General features: G+C 32.2%; 1 protein-coding gene across 1 annotated transcript in view; it reads right to left on the bottom strand.

Moving 5' to 3' along the window:
* The window catches only part of LOC131857541 (protein NRT1/ PTR FAMILY 4.6-like), a 113,989-nt gene that overhangs the window by 87,138 nt on the left and 3,597 nt on the right, over positions 1 to 23,254 (bottom strand). The window contains exons 2-6 of the mRNA XM_059210208.1: positions 22,495 to 22,636; positions 21,957 to 22,174; positions 21,414 to 21,869; positions 21,208 to 21,332; positions 20,282 to 21,131 (exon numbers count right to left, since the gene is read on the bottom strand). Coding sequence (XP_059066191.1) covers positions 20,282 to 21,131; positions 21,208 to 21,332; positions 21,414 to 21,869; positions 21,957 to 22,174; positions 22,495 to 22,636 — 1,791 coding nt within the window. The remainder of the gene's footprint in view (positions 1 to 20,281; positions 21,132 to 21,207; positions 21,333 to 21,413; positions 21,870 to 21,956; positions 22,175 to 22,494; positions 22,637 to 23,254) is intronic.

Raw genomic sequence — 23,254 nt, 5'->3', positions numbered from 1 at the left:
ACTGGATGAGGCTCCTAACAGAGCGGACTTCAAAAGAGTTCACAAACATCTTATGGGTATTCATTCCCACCATGGTTTTTCCCATTTGGGTGTCCATGTGAAAAATCTGTGTTATGGGTTGTGAGATTCTCATGTGATGATAGTGTGGTTTTGATTAAGTTAGATATGCATGCATTGTTAAATGGTTGTGGTATTACTGGTACAACTCATGCATGATTATATCAATGAAGTAGTTATCAAGGTTTGAGATCTATTGAATGTTGTCTGAAGTATTTTTGTTTAACTGGTATAGGTATGGTTAAGTTCAGTGGTGAAGATAACCGACCAGCTATGTTTTGATATGACAAAGTGTTGAAGCAGTTTTTTTGTGTGTACTGATTCACCCCCCCTCTCAGTATTGGTTAGTACCTTAGGAGTTCATCATTATTCATCAATTTGAATATGAGACATACCAAAGTAATTTAGGAACTAAATCCAACAAAATTATGTTGAAAGAGAGTGAATTGCCCTACATCCAGTTTATAGATAGATTTTGTAATATGATATATCCACATATCCAACATTGTCATGGTGCAAGATGGCAGGCTAAATAGTTTCGTGATTCAAATAATTGTTTTCCACCAGGTTGTATTCTTTCAATTGTAGATTTCTCTGAGAACTATGCATTTAGTCCTCACACAGAAATTCAAAGTCAATATTATCATTCCGATCAAGTTGCTTCATAGGTTAATTTTAATTCTCTTCATAGATTAATTTAAATATATATATATATATATATATATATATATATATATATATATATATATATATATATATATATATATATATATATATATATATATATATATATATATATATATATATATATCTGTGTGTGTCTATGTGTGTGTGTGTGTGTGTGTGTGTGTGTGTGTGTGGGTGTGTGTGTGTGTGTGCGCACATGGGTTGTCCAATTTTCTAATGATATTATTGAATGGTGCAAAAATCATTTTGCTGGTCGTGATACAACTTACAACAAGCGTTATTTTGGGGAAGTTAAAGGTATATATATATAAACATTCTTAAACATTCATGTGTTCTTGAATTATTTTTAAAATTTGTGTGTGTGTGTGTGTGTGTGTGTGTATGTACACACACACATGCATATGTGTGAAATGAACTAAAATGGATTAAATAATTTGTATTATCAGATATTGATTGATCAAATCCTTATAATTGACAATCAATTAATGGTATTAGAAGTTTTTAGCAAGTTATGACTACGAGATTTAGCAAGCCTCGTGTTATTCTTGCAAGAGGAAAATCATGCTTTTGTGTTGATTGCATTGCGAACAATACAGATACTCATTGTCAGAATATTGCTGATGGATATGTTTTGCAATGGGAAATGAAAGAATTTTACACAATGTCTCCTTACAAAGATAGTGACATTATTGATATTCATGATCCTCTATATTCAGCTAGTTATGAACGTGTTTTTGATTTAGTTGTTATAGGTGCGTGCATGCATATTTTGTAAATTATATATGTACATGTACAGATTTTTAAATTCTTATTTAATTTAATATTGTTCAACATTAATTTGAAAATGTATAATGAACTAATATTGCTTGAAATAGATATACATCTGGTTTATTTTCACAGGTGATATTTTTGCAGTGATTGCTGATCTTGACAATACTAGAAGTGTAGATTATTATCTATTGAGATGGACACAACCAAAATGCAAGTTATTGGAATCAGTCAATGATGATGATGGGAAACAATATCCCACTGGTTCAGTTGTTGTTGAAGGCACCTATTATCAACAAATAAAGATATATACAAATGGTGTAACATTCATTGATTATATTCTTGGCCAAAAATTTCTACACTACAGTCACTTAGTAATAGTGACAAGATTGCAGTTGGAGACATTGCCAAAAAGAGGATGTGACAACCAAAAATGGAGGTTTCCTATTGAAGATCATGAATTTTTTTAGAGATTATAAAAGATAGGGAGGATCCAGATTATATGTACCAGGAGCTTTAAGTTCACTTGTCATGTTTGAACAAGTAAATTATATTAGATAGGTCTTATTTTGATAAACTCATATATATTTAGATATTTAGATACATGTTTACATTCAAATAACTTGTGAAAATTTAGTTTTGTTGATGCATCTATTTTACATTTTATAAGTTGATTTTAGTTGTTTTATTCTTAAATTAAATATTTTGTGTCTATGCATTGAACATGTATGTATTGATTTTAATTTTTAATTTTATTTATGTGTATAGATTCATTTCATTACATGTTGTCTTAAGGGGTCATTTAAACACAAGTATGGATTCATTTATATTTATACACATGCATGGATTCATTTTATTCATCTATGTATTCATTTGATTTATATTTACACATGTACAGTTTCATTTAATTATGTTGTATATATAGTTACGCATGTATATATAGTTACACAGGTAGCTTGAATTTTCAATGAGTAAATCGCCTATTAAATCATTTTTAAATGTATGTATACGTTTATTGATTCATTTATAGATATGCATGATCCAAGAGATCATCTATATATATATGTTGTCTTAAGGGGTCTTAAGGGGATATTAGTGTCATGGATTCATTTATATTTTTACACATGCATGGATTCATTTTATTCATCTATGTATTCATTTAATTTATATTTACACATATATGGTTTCATTTAATTATGTTGTCCTAAGGTGTTTTAAGTGGTCTTAAGGGGATTTAAGGGGATATTTGCATCATGGATATAAGTTCATTAAATTTAAATATATAGATATAAGTTCATTAATTTTTTGAAGTAAGCTCATTAAACATATATAAACACTTAACTAAAATGAACAACTAAATTAAATTTTAATGACTAAATTTGTATGCTTAAGGGGATTTAACTAAAATGAATAATTAAATTAAATTTCAATCTAATTATGTTGCCTTAAGGTGTTTTAAGTGGTCTTAAGGGGATTTAAGGGGATATTTGCGTCATGGATTCTTTTATATTTTTACACATGCATGGATTCGTTTTATTCATCTATGTATTCATTTAATTTATATTTACACATATATGGTTTCATTTAATTATGTTGTTTGGATTCATCTAATTATGTTGTCGTAAGGAGTTTTAAGTGGTCTTAAGGGGATATTTGCGTCATGGATATAAGTTCATTAAGTTTAAATATATAGATATAAGTTCATTAAATTTTTGAAGTAAGTTCATTAAAAATACATAAAAACTTAACTAAAATGAACAACTAAATTAATTTTTAACTACTAAATTTGTTTAACAATGAACAACTAAAATATACACAAACACTTAACTTTCAAAAGTGTAATCTTTAAACACTTAACTTTCAAAAACGTTCAAAGTCTAGTATGAAATGTAGATTCCTAACATATATATGTATATGTCTATCTATCACATACACATTTCAAATTCAAATGACTATCTATCATTTAAGCACTTAACTTTCAAAAATGTAATTAATCTCTCTCTCTCTCTCTCTCTCTCTCTCTCTATATATATATATATATATATATATATATATATATATACATACACATATATATATATATATACATATATATATATATATACATATATATATATATACATATATATATATATATACACACATATACATATATATATACATATATATATATATATATATATATACATACATATATATATGTACATATATATACATATGTATATACATACATATATATATATATATACATATGTATATACATATGTATATATATGTACATATATATATGTATGTATATATATATATATATGTATATACATGTATATACATATGTATATATATATATATATATATACACACACACACACATATACATATGTATATACATATATATATATACATATGTATATATATGTATATACATATGTATATATATGTATATATATGTATATACATATGTATATATATGTATATATATGTATATACATACATATATATATATATATATATATATATATATATATATATATATATATATATATATATATATATATATATATATATATATATATATATATATATATATATATATATATATATATATATATATAACACATACATATATATGTCTATCTATCACATACACATGTATTAAATATCTAGTACACATACACACATGAAATATGGAAAATAAATATCTAGTACACATGTGCATACGAAATGTGTAGTACACATGTATGAAATGTCTATTACACGTAAAAATATGAAATGTCTAGAAAATGTGTGCACATGCACATATATAAACAATGGGTCACTCGGGGCCCTGTCCTGAACCATGTCTCGATCCATGCACCTGCAATAGAGTATGCACACATAAACTCATACATTAAACATTTAATTCATACTAGAGTAAATTTTTTAAGTAACATAGATTAAGAGAATTTTTACGTAGACAAACATACCTCTGAAGAGTTTCTAAGATCACCACCATGTGCATGCAGGATTCTAGGACGTCTATGTGACAAGGAACTCAACCTGCGTGATAGTGGTGCATCCTGCAATGTTGAAATTTTGTTAGATATACATACACATATATTTATAACTTGGAACCTAACCATTTAAATATAGAACTTAAATATTTAAGAAACAATTAATTTAAAGTTATAATGTATATGTGTATCTCCTGATGAACAAGGCCAGTCGCAATGTGCAAATCCTCAAATATCGCCCCATGCGCCTGCAATAGAGTATGCATGCATAAAATCATACATTAAACATTTAATTCATACTAGAGTAAATTTTTGACCATTTAAATATAGAACTTAAATATTTAAGAAATAATTAATTTAAATTTATAATGTATACCTGTGTCTCTTGATGAACAGGGCCGGTGGCAATGTACAAATCCTCAAACATCGCCCCTTGTGCATGCAATACAAATCACACATGAACTCACATGTACATTATTTAAAAATTCACTATTAATTTATATATATATATATATATATATATATATGTATATATATATATATATATATATATGTATATATATATATATATGTATATATATATATATATATATAGATATACATATATATATATATATAGATATACATACATGTATATATATATACATATATGTATATATATGTATACATATGTATATCTATATGTATATATGTATACACACACACACACACACACACACATATATATATACATATAGATATACATAAGTATACATATATATACATATATATACATATGTATATCTATATGTATATCTATATATATATATGTATATACATATATATGTATATATGTATATATAAATATATATACACATATATGTATATACATACATATATATATATATGTATATATATGTGTGTGTGTATATATATGTGTGTGTACATATATGTATATATATGTATACATATATATACATGCATACACATATATATGTATATATGTGTATACATATTTATGTATATACATATACATATACATATACATATACATATACATATATATTATATATATGTATATATGTATATATACATATATACATGTATATGTATATACATATATACATGTATATGTATATACATATATACATGTATATGTATATACATATATACATATATATGTATATGTATATGTATATACATACATATATATATATATATACATATATATATATATGTATATACATACATATATATATACATACATATATATATATACATATATATATATATACATACATATATATATATACATATATATATATATACATATATATATATATATACATATATATATATATAAAATTTATTTTAAAGATAAAATTGAATCTATTTGAACATGTACATGTACGTGGTTGTAGATAAAGATACCTCGGGGTCTCTAACACTTCCATCTTGCGCATGCTGGACTCTAGAACGTTTGCGGGATGAATGACTCATCCTGCGTAATGCTCGCTCATCCTAGACAATACACACATTTTGTTCGATATATATAATTTAAATAACTTGAAATTATTTAATCAACACCTAGATATCCCTTTAAATAGAACTTAAAAACAAAAAAATAATAATTTAAAATTTATATATACCTGTGTCTCTTGATGAACAACTGGGTTAGTAGCAACATCCAAATCTCCATACATCGACCCTAACATGATACCCTATATAGTTCAAAAAATACAATCCAATATACAATTAATTTAATCTATGCAGTTCATGTGTACAATCAAGTAGCTATATAAAATTGCTAAATTAAAATTAGTAAATTATATATTATAATTTATACCTCTCCTGCAACATGTAAGGCTCGTCCGATCCTACTGATGTTAGAATCATGCAAGCCCACTGGAACATGATCCCCCTCATTGTCTGGCTCCATAAGCATGATATTTAACATCCTCAAAAATCTAGTATCAGGTACTGTGGCTCGATCAACTGATGTATAAAGGGAGGAGGTGTATCCTGACCAACTACTGTATGCTGGGGTGGGGCAGTAGGATGTTCAGCAATAGTAGGTTGAGAATTTGTATGCTCACAACCATGGCTAGAAGAAGTTGGTCTACCAAGTAGACTCCTAACAAATGATGGGGCCTCCTTTAGTGGGATCCAATGCTCCATAGCAATGACCTGATATGAATCCAAGAGATCACTAGATAAGCATGCACTCATGTGTCATAAAGGATCTATGTCATGCATGTGTGCAGCATCCATCGACAATGGTATGTCTACTTGAACATACAGATCATCACTCATTGATGCATCTTGAGCTCCATGAATGCTAGTATGAGAGCACAACAAATATCTACCCACCTGATCTGATGTCATCTCATCCACCTATGTGGCTATAGTAGCAATACTAGAAAAGATGGACTGTCGAGTGTCATCTGGTACACTATGTACATCATGTGCTAGGTCTGCACTCTTGGGAAGAACCACAAGGTTTGGACCAATCAATGCTCACTTATTAATGGGCGGGGATGCACCTGGTCATCTGAACTTATCTGGAAATCTACCCTTCCCTTGCCCAATATGTTTCAGAAAATCGGTGTAGTCAACATCATCCAACAAATGAAACTCTGCAAACAATTGTTTACAGAAACAAAAGGGCAACTCATCCTTTTGGGGCCACCTATGATGAGTGGCTAACCATATAGGATAGATAAAAGGTTCTACTAGTGCATCCGTGCACCTAGTAGGCATATAACCCTTCACCCTACCAAAGGCTTGATAATGAGGAAACATGGTTTTCACATCAGCTGTGGAAACCCTATCATTTACTGTGTCTCATTTCACCATACCACATACACTATGTGAAAGGGATCTATAGAACTCCTCTGCATTGACCTCGTCATGTGGATTATAATTTTCAACGAGGTCAATCATATGAAGTAGCTCCTTTTTAATTATCTCACCCTTTTGCTTATTTGTTTGATTACACATGTTTCCCAAAGTGATATTTAAATGATGTAGGGAACGTTGGAGTGCCTTTGATGTCTGATTGCAGAGCTGTTGTCTCTCCTGTGGAGTTGTGGCAGACCTATGTGACGTCTACTCACTCCCAAGATGATGAACACTAGGCTCAGAACTACTAGTGCTATGGGATCCAGGCTCATCAAACATGATGTGAGTGGGTTATATATATATATATATATATATCTGCACATGTGCATGTATGTAGTACACATTACAATAATTATAAAACTAGTATACATACATTTAAATCATTTTAAACATATTTAAACCTGTAAATTAACAAAAATAGATATACAAAAAAGAAATTTAAACATCATAAATACATACAAGTTAAAATTATCTATATAAAGACAAATTTAAGATAAATTTCTAGATATATGCACAAAAGAACTTTAAACAACAACTAAAAATTTAAATTTTTATTTAAATATATTTCTAATTTACAATTACATATATTTGCATATACAATAATTAATTTGAAAATTAGTCAAATTAAGTCAAATTAATTTACAATTACAATTAGTCAAATTAAGTCAAATTAATTTACAATTAATTTACAATTGCATATACAATTTAATTAGTTTCAACATATGTCTTATATTGTCCTAATAGGTCCTAAGGGGTGCACGTGTGTCGTAAGAGGCCCTGTGTGGTCCTACAGGGTCACCCATGTGTTAGAACACATGCGTGACCCCTTAGGACCACATAAAAACCGTTGCAACACTATTTGGTCTTATGTGGTCCCAAAAGGTCCTAAGGGGTGCACATGTGTCGTAAGGGACCTTGTGTGGTCCTAAGGGGTCACCCATGTGTTAGAACACATGCTTGACCCCTTAGGACCACATAAAACCCTTTCGACACCATTTGGTCTTATGTGGTCCCAATAGGTCCTAAGGGGTGCACATGTGTCGTAAGGGGCCTTGTGTGGTCCTAAGGGGTCACCCATGTGTTAGAACACATGCGTGACCTCTTAGGACTACATAAGACCCCTTTCGACACCATTTGGTCTTATGTGGTCCTAATAGGTCCTAAGGGATGCACATGTGTCGTAAGGGGCCTTGTGTGGTCCTAAGGGACCACCCATGTGTTAGAATAGATGCATGACCCCTTAGGACCACATATGACCCATTTTGACACCATTTGGTCATATGTGGTCCTAATAGGTCCTAAGGGGTGCAAATGTGTCGTAAGGGTCCTTGTGTGATCCTAAGGGGTCACCCATGTTTTAGAACACATGTGTGACCCCTTAGGACCCCTTAGGACCACATAAGACCCCTTGCAACACCATTTGGTCTTATGTGGTCTTAATAGGTCCTAAGGGGTGGAGATGTGTCGTAAGGGGCCTTGTGTGGTCATAAGGGGTCACCCATGTGTTAGAACACATACGTGACCCCTTAAGACCACATAAGACCCCTTGCAACACCATTTGGTCTTATGTGGTCCTAATAGGTCTTAAGGGGTGCACATGTGTCGTAAGGGGCCTTGTGTGGTCCTAAGGGATCACCCATGTGTGACCCCTTAGGACCACATAAGACCCCTTGCGACACCATTCGGCCTTATGTGGTCCTAATAGGTTCTAAGGGGTGCATATGTGTCATAAAGGGCATTGTGTGGTCCTAAGGGGTCACCCATGTGTTAGAACACATGTGTGACCCCTTAGGACCATACAAGACCCCTTTGCGACACCATTTGGTCTTATGTGGTCATAAAAGGTCCTAAGGGGTGCACATGTGTTGCAAGGAGCCTTGTGTGGTCCTAAGGGGTCACTCATGTGTTAGAAAACACGCGTGACCCCTTAGGACCACATAAGACCCCTTTCGACACCATTTGGTCTTATGTGGTCCTAATAGGTCCTAAAGGGTGCAAATGTGTCGTAAGGGGCCTTGTGTGGTCCTCAGGGGTCACCCATGTGTGACCCCTTAGGACTACATAAGACCCCTTTCAACACCATTTGGTCTTATGTGGTCCTAATAGGTCTTAAGGGGTGTACATGTGTTGTAAGGGGCCTTGTGTGGTCCTGAGGGGTCACCCATGTGTTAGAACAAATGCGTGACCTCTTAGGATGACATAAGACCCCTTGCGACACCATTTGATCTTATGTGGTCCTAATAGGTCCTAAGGGATGCAAATTTGTCATAAGGGGCCTTGTGTGGTCCTAAGGGGTCATCCATGTGTTAGAACACATGTGTGACCCCTTAGGACCACATAAGACCCCTTGAGACACCATTTGGTCTTATGTGGTCCTAATAGGTCCTAAGGGGTGCATATGTGTCATAAGGGGCCTCGTGTGGTCCTAAAAGGTCACCCATGCATTAGAACACATGCGTGACCCCTTAGGACCACATAAGAATCCTTTGTGACACCATTTGGTCTTATGTGGTCCTAATAGGTCCTAAGGGGTGCACATGTGTTGTAAGGGGCCTTGTGTGGTCTTAAGGGGTCATATAAAATAATTATATACACCTTAGGATGCATACATACACATACATACATACACCTCACGACATGCTATCAGGGGTTGTGTGTGGTTCTAAGGGGTCACACATGTGTATGTATGTCCTAAGGTGTATATAATTATTTTATTTATATTTATGTATGTACACGTGTATGTATTTATGTATTTGTATGTACATGTATGTGTGTTTATGCATGTATGTTTATGTATGTATGTGTATGCATTTTTATGTATGTGTATGCATATATCCTAAGGTGCACATATTATTATTTTATATGTATGTATGTATGTAGGTATGTATGTTTGTATATGTATGTGTATGTCTGTATGTAGGTTTGTATGTATGTGTATGTATGTATGTATGTATGTAGGTATGTATGTTACCTTCAAAAAATACGATTAGGTATGTATGTAGGTTTGTATGTATGTCTATATGTAGGTTTGTATGTGTATGTATGTATGTATGTAGGTATGTATGTATGTAGGTATGTATGGGTTTTTGTTTCATCAAAAAATACGATCAGGAAGACCTTCAAAAAATTACAGCAAGGCAGAAATCTGGTATTCCAGTGCCTTAGCCATTTGGAGGTCCAAGCATAGGCTTGGTCCCACCAAGCCTAACCCGAAGCCAAAACTGAGGCATAGGTGTGTTTCCCACTCCATCTTTTATGAAACGGGTGCCCATTATTTAAAATTCAAAAAATGGGCACCCGTTTTGAAATTTATAGTACTTTAAGAAACGTGTGCCCATTTTTAGAAATGGGTACATGTTTTTAGAAACGGGTGCCCATTTTTAGAGACGGGTACCCATTTTTAGAAATGTGTGCTCGTTTCTAAAAATTGTGCACCCGTTTCTCTACGACGTTTCGATCCTAAATGGGCGCCCGTTTTTCAAAACACACACTTGTTTTATTTTTATGGGTTGGGGCTCCAAAGCTAAATGGGTGCCCATTTCTTCAAAAACGGGCACTCGTTTCTAGTGGCAAAATTTTTTGCTCGCAGACTTCCACGGAATTGGGACCCAACTTCTTGCACCCACCCTGTATGTGTATGTATTTTTATGTATGTGTGTATTTATGTACATGTATGTACTTATTTTCTAATTTTCTAAACTAATATGATAAAATAAATACAAAAAAAATAAAAATTTAAAAAACTATTTAAAAAAACTTAAAAAAAACTAATTTGCTATCAAAAAACTAATTTTCTATTAAAAACTATTTAAGAAAAAAATCAACATAAATTAATATGATACAATAAATACATTTAAAAAAAAATAAAAAAAGGGACTTATCGCCGAAACGCTTCTGACCGGATCTTTGTAATTCTTTTCGCCCTCCTGCTCAACTCCAAGCTGCTCAATAAAAAATGAAGGGCTTGGGAGGATTTCTGGGTTTATATAGCGCAAGGGGTTTCTAGTTAGAAACATTCTAGCTAGAACCCTTTCAACCGGAATGTTTCCGGCTGGAAACTCCTTGCCATGCAAGCGCTGTGTGGCTACCAAATCAGTTCGGCTGGAACCCTTCTAGTCGGAACATGCATTGTTAGCCTAAAGTGCGACACTGATCCGTACGATCACCCTTTGACATTCTCTACATACCGGATTATGAGGCTTGATGATCTTGGACAAATCTCTGACAATCTAGGTTGAATTGATCTTCACTATGCAATCAAAATTCACATGACACATCCTCTTATGCCATAGCCAACTTTCATCAATCTGAGCAATCAAGCAAGCTTTCTCGCCAGAGTTCAAATGAAAGATATTTCATTTGGTCTGAGTTTCAGATGAAATTTCTAATCTAGGTCTATTGATAATCCTACATTTTCCATCTTTAAATTGCAACTGAAATCCTCTATCCACCATCTGACCTACACTCAAAAAATTATGCTTCAAACCTTCAACATAATAAACATTGTCAGTACTGTTCTTACCATCCAAGGATATTGATCCTTTGCCTTTGATCCTACATGCCTTGTTGTCTCCAAATCCGATTAATCCATCATCAAATTCTTGTAGAGTTAGGAATTTTCTCTTGTCACCGGTCATCTGATGTGACAAACCACTATCTATAACCCATTCATCTTTCTCTTCAATTTTAGCAGTCGGGGCCTTCTCCTTAGTATGAGTTGTATCATTGACAGGTTCCAGAGATTCATCCTTGATAGCAATAAAAAACCCAATCTTTACGTAAGCTTCCATTACCAGATCCACTTACAAGTTCATCATCATCAGAATTATCAATAATACCAAATTCTTCATCACCAACATAGTAACATGATTTGTCCTTATTCCTTCTATATCTAGGTTTGATCTGATATTTTGGATTAGGTTTATAATTGCTCATAAATCTTTCATGATTCCTAGCAGCTCTTTCAAGACATCTAGAAGCAAAATGACCAATCTTATTGCATGAAAAACATTTAAATGAAAATTTTCCTTCATACTTACTTCCAACCGGTCCTTTAGGGATTCTTCTGGCAATTAGGGATTCCAACTCTTCAAGTTCTTTGTCTTCTCTTTCAATATCTTCCAACTCTTTAGCATATAACTCCTTCCAATCTATCTTCTGCTTATTGGAAGCAGATGCTTTAAATACAGTTTCTATTTTAGTAGCATTCCGATCTCCAAGCTCTTCAAGTTCAAAAGCAGTCAACTTCCCAAGCAATGTATCTCTGGTAATAGGGGTATTTGACATTGTCCATAGTTCATTTATTGTAGTAGCTTTCATCTTGTAAGCCAGAGGTAAAACTCTTAGAATCTTTAAAACAATCTCATCCTCATTAACAGTTCCACTACAACATTTGATTCCCATGAAAATCTCATTCACTCTATCCATGAAAGAACTTATCTTCTCATCTTCTTCCATCTTCAAATTTTCATTTCTCATCCATAAACCTTCAAGTTTTGCAATCTTTACTGTTTGGTCGTCTTCATACAAAGTTTCAAGCTTCAACCAGATCTATTTTGCATTTTCTAGCTCTATGACATTCAACAACTTTTCATTAGATAGGGCACTTAACAATACTTCTTTTTCTCTAACATCATTATTTGCTCTCTTCTGTTCATCGACGGGTGCTAGAGTTACATCTTTAGGATCATGAGGTGTATACCCTTTTTCTGTTATCTCCCAAACTTCAGCTCCAAGACATCTTAGATGAATCTTCATTTGCTCCTTCCATAATTTATAATTTGTACCATCAAATCTGGGGCTCTCCTTCGGGTAGAGATTAAATGAATAACTTGATACCATCGAATCTCCTCAAGCGGTTAAGCTTTTGCAGAGAGGACTTTTCTGTGATATGAATTGTTAACAAGTTCTGATTCCAATAGTTAGAATGAACCAGAGGAAAACTAAGAAGAGGGGGTGAATTAGTTTTCCACAAGTAAAATAATTATTACAGATTATAAACCTTCTACCCAAGCAATATAAAAAGAACGTAGTGTAAGATAAAGCATGAAAGTACACAATACACAATACCAATATTTTTGACGTGGAAAAACTAGTTAAGGGAAAAACCACGATGGGAAACCCTACCCATAATCAGATAATGCTTCTACAACAGTATGTGGAATATTACAATGGGGATTGCACTTGCAATCAGGCAAACCGCCTAGAGCTCAATGCTCAACACAAAAGGGAAGTCTCACTGACTTACATAAACATTGGACTACAATCTGAAGGAAATGAACAATTGAAATATCATCTCCTAATGCTTGATACAGTTCTAGTTAAGCACAGATGTTTGCCTTGCAACACCAAACTGTCGTCAACCTTTCACTGAATGATATAACCTTATTCGCATATAAAAATTTCTCTGATAATGCAAACATAAATTACCAACACAAATTACATGAATATATCACCTATATAAACAAATCATCAACCTTGATGACAAGGTCGGGTAAACCTTAAACCCATAACTCATAATTACATAAATTACATCACACGATACCACCAGACCAATATTATTATTTACATTACATAGCATGGACCTAATTCAAATTCCCAAAAAATTATATCCACCAGAAATATCTCCAAGATGAAAAGAAACACATTACTCCAACTGGTAGAAACCCTCAGTGTCAATAACATAGAATAACCAACCGGATCCAAATATGATCACCAAATCATCATGCTAGCCAATGCTAAGCCACAAAACAATTAGACCATGATCAAGAACACCTTCAACACGTTAGGAACCATTTCCAAAAGCTGGATCAAAACCACTTAACCATTTCATCAAATATAAAAAACTGGGACCAAGAATATCAACCGACAAATTAGAACATAAACGATGGCCTCCAGAGCACCAAATCATGAACCAACTGAATATGAAAAACATATAATCATCCTGAATAATCATCCAAAACTGAATCCAACAATCTGATCATACCAGATCAGAGTCTCAACCAAAACCATGTCAATCGAAACAAGTTAGCAACCAACCGGAGCAGGCCAACAACCAATCAAAACAATGTTGACATCAATGACAACACATAATCAATTCCTGCATATTGCCAACAATTTGAACCTATGTGTGCTTCATTCATTCATAGTGGTTCCTAATACTTGTATTGACCTTCCTCCACCTCCTATTTCTTCAAAGATCAGTTTAGTTCAATAGGTTGATTGTTACCTTCTAGTTTCATCAGAGTGAAATGAGCACTTGCCAGATATTGTAGGGTTATTTGATATATCATACACTCCAAACATTGGGGAAATGATTGAGGATATTCCATTCCTCCTTGATGGCAACTTGAGAAATCATATTATCATTCCATCTTTAGTTCCTCCAAGGATTGTTCATCAAGTATCTTCAGGGTTGTTTAATCTTGCTTCAATTGATAATAATTCAAACAATTATATAGTTGAGCAGTCTTCCATGACACACATCATGAGACTATTCCTTCCATATCCTTTTATGGTTTTGTTTCAACCTCATCTATTTTATTTGTTTCTTCCTAAGGGGAGGAATGTGGTTTTCCACTCTTGAATCTTTATCAACATTCCTCCTCGAGTCTTAATTTTCGATATTGGACATTCTTCATTATAGAGGGATACATTGTCTCTTATTTTCTCTCCTAGGGGGGACATAAATAATACTTATATGACTGATTTATTACTAAGGGGGTATCATTGAGTCCTATATGCATCATCTTGTTTATTTATTTTCTCTATTTTGTTGAGGAGTTTTGTCCCACTAGGTTTTCTAATTTTCTCCATTTGTGAGGGTTGCATTACTTTGCATTGGTTTGTAAATGAGTAACTAGTTAGGCCTTCATTTCCAAGAGTCATTCATGCATGAATTTTGTATTCATATTATCTCTTTAGCTTATACCTAAGTTAATCCTAAGGGGCGGGGGGGTGTTGGAGTAATTAGGACATTCTATCTAATAATTTATTAATTAGGCCCTTTAATTACTTTTTTACTTAAGCTAAACTTAGGTGCTTTTTCCTTTTATTTAATTAGGCCAATGATGGCCTAAGTTGTCTCATTCATTATGATTGTGACACTTGGCACACGCTAATTTTATCTAGCCTTTAGGGTTTTGCATCTAGGGTTTCATTCATCCTTTTATAAGGATTCATTCATTCATTGTAATAAATCAATTGAGTGTGCAATAATATAGAATTCATAGGTTGTGTGTATGGTGAAAATGGATACAAATAATAACAAGATTGAAAGGCTAAATGAATCCAACCACTAAACCCTAGCCTAACAACAACAAAGATCCACCATAACATATGAAGATTACCTAAGACAATGCAAATAAAACAAAATCACAAAGATTATACCATCGTATGTCCAATAGGGTTTTGATCTCCATTCTTCCTATCTCCATTGATCTTGCTTGATATATTTGCTCTCAGATTTTATGTGCACAAGAGCTCAACAAAGAACGGAATGTGGTTACAAGGAGGATCATAGTGTAGTCAATTGATCAAGTAGTTAGGATTAGTCATTAGGGTTTGATAATGAAGAAGGCATCTCCTTAAATAGAAGACACAATATGAAATGGAGGGGTAAGATTGAGAGGTGTAAAAAGAGAGGTCAGCTAGGATTAGAGGGTAGGTAGAAGAAATAATAAAATAATGAAAGAGGTAGGTAGTGTAGGAATTAAGAGATAAATGACATGTGTCATGTGTAGAAAAAGATAATGAATTAATTAAGTAAATAAAGATTTATTTAATTAATAGAAGAAATAAGATAATTAAATAAATAAAATATTTATTTAATTTAGGAAAAGGATAATTTAAATAAATAAATGTATTTATTTAAATGAGAAATAAGGTTAGAAGAGGATAAATGAATTAATTAAATAAATAAAGATTTATTTAATCAATAGAAGAATTAGGCTTAGATAATTAAATAAATAAAATATTTATTTAATTAAACATGACAATGTTGGGTGTCTACAGGTTTTTATATAGCATATTAATCTTTGCTTGGTCTCTTTTGTGTGATAGGTATTCTGCTTGCAAATAATTCTTTTCTCCTATGATTTATCATCAACTTCTACAATTATAAATCACTTTGAATAAAACATATATTTTTAAAATTTACAACGTAAAATCTAAAATTATAAATTTCAATTCCTATAATTTTGAATGATCTTGTCCTTTCAATTTTTTACAAGAGTATAATTATGTAATAAATTTCTAATAGTTCTAAAAACTTGGATTTGATGTCAATCAACACAATTTTATAACCAGATAAAAGTATATTACATCATTTAATTAAAAATCACCTTGAACAAAATATACAAATAAAAGTAAGTGAAATATATATCCATTATAAATTACTTTGAATAAAATATATAAATAAAATTAACTACATCTTCATCCAAAATTACACAATACAATTCTCATATGCTCCCAATAAAAAATCATATAAGAGCACAAATATTTATGACTTTTTTTTAAGATGTTACCTTAAGCATGTGTAATCTAAAAGAGCTTCCTTAAGGTTCAAGAATACATTTCATAACAAATATTTTGCCTTTATTTGAAATGTAATATAATTAGAACCTATAAATGATGAATTATAATAAATCTAGGAACCATTTAAATTAAAATTATATGAAAAAACTATTGAGGCATAAAGTAAGATAATTTAAAATTTATACAAGAAACTTGATCTATCTAGTAGAGTTCTTTAGGGTCCACTCAAGGCACCTATTTTGACCATTAACTTATAACTTGGGTCTCTAAGACACCCAAGTTAAAGAGTACCTATAAGATAGTATTATGTTATAGTGTAGAGATTGTATACCTTGCATGGAATAATAACTTAATTTAAGACTTCTTTTATGTATGATTGTAGCAATATATATCCTATCAAAATGCCAAAAAAAAAATAGAATCTTGATATCATGAATTCTAAAAGCATTAAGAACCATTTTTAAGCCAAAATTAAATGAAATCTACTTAAAAAAAATTCAGAAATTATAACTGAATTTTTTTACAAGACTCTTGTGATCTAATAGACCTAATAACTACCTAAGAAATTTTGTTCCATAACAAGTCTAGTGAATACCTGAAATGATAGTGGTTATCCAAATCTTTCATACGAAATCCACTGGTCCGACTTGCTCTTTAATAACATGAAATATTTTTATATGGTCATCTCTACCTAGTTTTCACTTAGGAAATCCATGTGTACATGTGGAATTTGGTGAAGAGATATACTAGTAAAAATTACTAGGTGACTACTTATACACTATTGTGAGGTTGGTAATCAATAAAATTCTACTATGAACAATTATGGCATGTTTGAGATATGTTCATTGCACTATAAATGAACTCATGGGAAACAACACTCCATTGTTTATTTGTGGTTTTATTAACTTCATCCTCTATTTTATATATATATATATATATATATATATATATATATATATATATATATATATATATATATATATATATATATATATATATATATATATATATATATATATATATATATATATATATATATATATATATATATATATATATATATATATATATATATATATATATATATGCATTAGTATTTTTTGAAGAACTCTTCTAAAACAAATCATTGGGAACTATAAGGATTTTGGAGAGATAAGGATCCTTGAAATAAAATTTTCTTTGGTCACACAATTAGACCTACACATGTTAGTGTAAATCAAACCAAAATTGATAAGGGCAATCAAAAGATTGAATTGATCATTTCGTTTCCTGAGTTTCAAATGCGGTTTAACCTTACATTAAAATAGATGCCACTATAAAAGACACTTGAGATAATCTTCAAATTATATATGAGGCCAAAATTAGAATTAACACTCGTAATGTTAGTTACATTTCCTTCAAATGTAAAATGAGTAGAAAGTAGAGACATTTCTTAGAAGAGTAGAAGATATTTGAACATCACTGTGAGCATTGGAGCAAGAAGTAATAGATTCTTCTCATGTACCTATAGTCTTGAAAGTGCCACTCCATATATTTCACATGTTTCTCACTTATCTTAGTGTTGTAAGTAAAACACCATCTTTTGAAGAGTTTGTAAGCCTAGCTCAACAAGAAGAAATCCACGAGAAGACTTGAAATTTTACAGACAATTAGGCCCTTATAGCAAAACAATAGAAAAAATAACTTGGATGTCAAAGAGGTCCATCAAGATCATCCAAAATCAAATTTTAAATAATATTCTATGTAAAGAAAAATAAATCTCTCATTTGTGGAAGAAAGTGACATGATCTCAAGGATTGTTGGCATATTCCTATGCCAGTAGTGAATCCAGTTGTAGAAAGTCATAGAATCCTTCTTAGGGGATCATGAAAAAAATCCCATTGGTAACAAGAAACATGGAGATGTTGTATCTACAAGAGATTTAGATGAATATTATTTCTTTTATTCTACAAAAATAAAGGCCTTTACCTCAAACATTTCAATCTAGTATGTTTATTCTAGTGCATCTAGACATACAACAAATGAGCAAGAATGATTTTATAATCTCCATCCATTCACCTCCTATGGGTGTTGAGATTGTCCCTAGAGTGATCACTTCTATATGTTATCTTCATTGATTTGAACACCATCTCTCCCACACTATAGATGAACTATTGAGTAGATTTTACAATTGTGTCTCACTTTGGACCAACAAAATAGTTTTAATTTGAGTTTCACCCAAATTAATTTTTTTCAAATCTATTTAGTACCTATATAGCACAATTGTATTACTTGAAATTATTAGATTGATATATTTTAATATTAAACTTCAAACCCAATTTGGTTTATATGGTAAGGTTTTGACCAAAATATTTTTGGTTGAAAGGGTTTTGAATCCACAAAATTTTTAATTGAAATTATCTAGGTGGCAGCCAATATAAAAGCCTAACCTTCTTTTAGGGTAAATTTAATAAAATAAAATAAAATTTCACTCCTATATTTCTCCAACTTTGAATATATCAATAAAAATTTGAAAATACCATTCGGTGGAGTTTGGAGTCTAGAATCTAATTTTTTTTTTTGACATTTCGATTAATTTTATAATATTTTTATTTATTTATTGCAAGTAGGTTATCATAATGATACCAATAGTGAAATTTTCTCATTTTTTTGCTAGTCACCCAAAACTCAAATATTATAAAATCCATATCATTATGCTTAGACTTCATAGCATCTATGTTTCACAAACCATTAAAATATTCCATCCATTCACTAATCTTCATACATCTAAATAATCCCATATCACCATACAACATGCAAATTATTATAAACTATCAATCCTTTGGGAATGAAGAATTCTAATTGGCTATTTTTAGTCATGTGTATGAGAAATCAATAGATCATCTTGTAAGTATTTTTAGCTAGTGGATGAGAGTTTCTTTGGTAGTGGAGTTGATAACACTTTGACCACACATACATTATTGGTTTTGATATCTCAATTGGACTAGAAACATATAATAAGAAATAAAGTATCATCTTAATAATTAAATTTTATATCCCACTTAGAATTAATTTTATGAGAAATGAGTATATATAACATAAAATATAAATATAATTTAAAGAATAAATGAATTAATAAAAGTTAGAGAATATTACTCAAAATATTTAACTATTTCTTCCAGTAAAAACAAATAACTATAATCATGAAAATAAGGTTTTACAAGATTAGTTATGTAAAATAAGAAAATGACCTATTTCACACACATCACATTAAAAGAAGGATGAAATCAATAGATCCAACCTGAACAATGCTTTGATGGTTTATTTTTTTATTGGTGCTAACATAGAGGGGTGTTGATAGTGGCTAAGTAATATCAACCAATTACCGAGGATTTAGAGTTATGTTGGGGAGAAATTGGCCTGTACTTGTACCATCGAGCCCAATAAATGAAGTTAATGAAGTTTAAGAAAGTGAGAACAGCAAGGGTCCAGTAGAAGAGATTGAGGTGGGTACGGTTTAGATTGTTGCCATCCAGCCAACCTCCACTGGCTTTATTAACAATGTTGACCACCACTGTGCTAAGGAAATATCCGAGGGACATGACACACCAAGTAATAGCAGTTCCCAGGGACTTCATTCCTGAATGAGATTGGCTGTAGAAGAACTCCAAGAGACCCACCACTGTAAAGAGATCAGCAACTCCAAACACTACATACTGGAATACGAGCCACAAGACACTGATGGGCAAAGGATTCACCATTGGTATGTTGGTATCTATCATATCGTGATCTCTTGCCACACCTTTTCTCTTTACCTCCACTAAGGCAGCTATTACCATTGACATAGAGACTAGTAACAAACCCACTCCTATTCTTTGGAGCATTGTTATTCCTCGCTCATGACCTGTTATTCGACGGGCAAAAGGAATGAAGACAAGGTCATAGAGTGGTGTGACAATGACCAAGATGATGAGGGGAATAATACTAAGGGTGGCTGGAGAAAAAGTGATTGACCCTAGTTTCGTGTTCATCAAGATTCCTTGCTGCACAGAGAATGTTTGTAACTGAGCAAGACAAGTGCTCACCATTATTGTGCTGCAAAATATGGGAACCATTCGAATAAGGATTTTCACTTGTTCCACTTGTGTCACAGTGCACACCTGCCATGGACTCAGACTTGTTCCTTCTATGCCGTCCATTTCACCTTCACCCAATATGGCTGCTTTGTCAAGAAATCTGCTTGCCAATCATAGCACCTATTAATACACTTTAGAACACCTTAATCTATACATGTGCATATTTTAACACCTACCTAAATTGTTGTGTGTTTTGGAGGAGCTCATTTTTTGCATCCGCTTCTTTGGCATTCAATTCATACAACTCTGCTGCATCAGTTGGAAGAGGAAGATTTCTCTTACGGTTTGCGACCACAATAACCTGAAATAAAATAAACAAATTATCTTGTTAGTGGTAATGCAATAGACATGAGACAAGTAAAGACACTGGCATTTTCATTACCTGCACAATGCTTGTGAGTGGGCTACCACGAGGCACTTGGTTACGATACTTGGTTACACCAGAAAGCAGGACAATGATGACAAGAATGTAGACTCCCGAAGAAACACCAAAAGCCCAATCCCATCCCAATTTAGGGTTGGTACTAGTTTGAACCCACACTAGGAAGGTCACTCCTATGCTTGCTCCCGCAATGATACTAAAAAAGAACCAATTAAAAAAGCTAGAGATTAACTTGCTCTCTTTGGGATCCATCTCATCAAATTGCTCCGCACCCATTGTTGGAAGAGTGGCCTTCAACCCGCCTGTTCCTAGGGCAACCAAGTACAACCCCATGTACAACACTACACTATTTTTACCTTCAACAGCTTGACAAATCGCAGCAGGATTCGATTTCAAGTCACAGAAAGGAGGTTGCAAGGAGGGCTTGTGAGCTTGCACAGTCAGCAAAGTGTAACCCTGCCATCCATTCACACCGATTTAGCCATAGAAAAAAACCCTAAATTTTTTGAAAAGTATGTTCAAATGTAATGCAAACTAACTTACAATCACTTCTATAAACGCAAAAATAATGTTGGTGTAGAATCTGGTAATAAATGAATCAGAAATAAATGCTCCAAATAATGCAAGTAAGAACGCCGTCCCCATGTAATTTGTGAGCATATTGGCCGCATCCTTCATTTCGTAGTACATGAAAAAGTGAAGATATGTCACCAGATTCACACCGTTCCCCAGGAACGCCATGTTCTCCAAAGCCTCCGCAACTGTTTTAAAACGTTAGTCAAAATGTATGTCAGCTCAAATTAAAGGCATTCACTCTACCATTGCTATTACTGGTAATTTAAAACTAAACTAAAACGAAAAATAGAAAATAAAAAACAGACAACACAGAAAATTAAGTGGTTCACCAAACTGGTTACATTCATGGAAAAGTAGGAAAATATTTTCATTAATGGATGATCATGATCTGTACCCATTTATTTATACAATCATATTTAGCTATCAAGTCAAAAGTCCGAAAATGATAAATGATTATGTGATGAATGATGATGTGACTGTTAGACTTCATATTCCTAACAATTACCATATATGAAAAGAGTTGCGCGAACTCCGCCATGCTTGCCTTTCACAGCAGGCCTTCCTTTCCAGTCCACATAATCTTCTTTCAAACTGATATCACTTTTTGCTGCTACTTCAGCCTTCTCAAAGCTCAATGCATTTTCTGTCTGTTGTGATTTCAACAAGTCAGTTGTTGCAGATATGCAACATTTTATGTAATTGAAACATTCACTGCTAAAATTAAAAAAAAATTGCAGTTACCATAATGATGTTCTGCAATAATCTTCAGCTCTTCCTCTTTCTCCCTACTTAAAAACAAAACCCAAAGCAGAGCTTTGAAGTATCAGCTTGGGCTTGTGAGCTTTGAAAGCCCCATGATGAGATATTTATTAGGGAAAAACTCAAAAGCAAAGAGCCAAAAAATAGTGCCGATTATTTCTCTAAATCATGGAAAAAATCTCCTACAATTGACTTCATTCACGCCCACTGATCTCATCCAATTTGGTAGCGAAGGTTCCCAGGAAAATATTTGGCTCTTTTTCGGCCTTGCCACTAGTATGCATATCCTTTCTACGAGGAAAAAACCGTTGCCAATCTAAAAACTAAATATTATATGTAATCGTCCAAATAGATATAAGCTATACAATCTGATATATAGATCAAGAATTTTATATTTGCTGTCAATCTTGGTTTCTATACTATATTTAATTAACTTTTCTATGTCTATTAATCTTTTAAATTATTTTACTAAAAGTCACATGTATTATGCTTTGGCGTGTCTAATG

This window comes from Cryptomeria japonica, chromosome 8 (genome assembly GCF_030272615.1).
Source record: "Cryptomeria japonica chromosome 8, Sugi_1.0, whole genome shotgun sequence".
NCBI lineage: Eukaryota > Viridiplantae > Streptophyta > Pinopsida > Cupressales > Cupressaceae > Cryptomeria > Cryptomeria japonica.
Note: the sequence above shows the minus strand (reverse complement) of the source record. Positions and strands in the feature narration are given on the sequence as shown.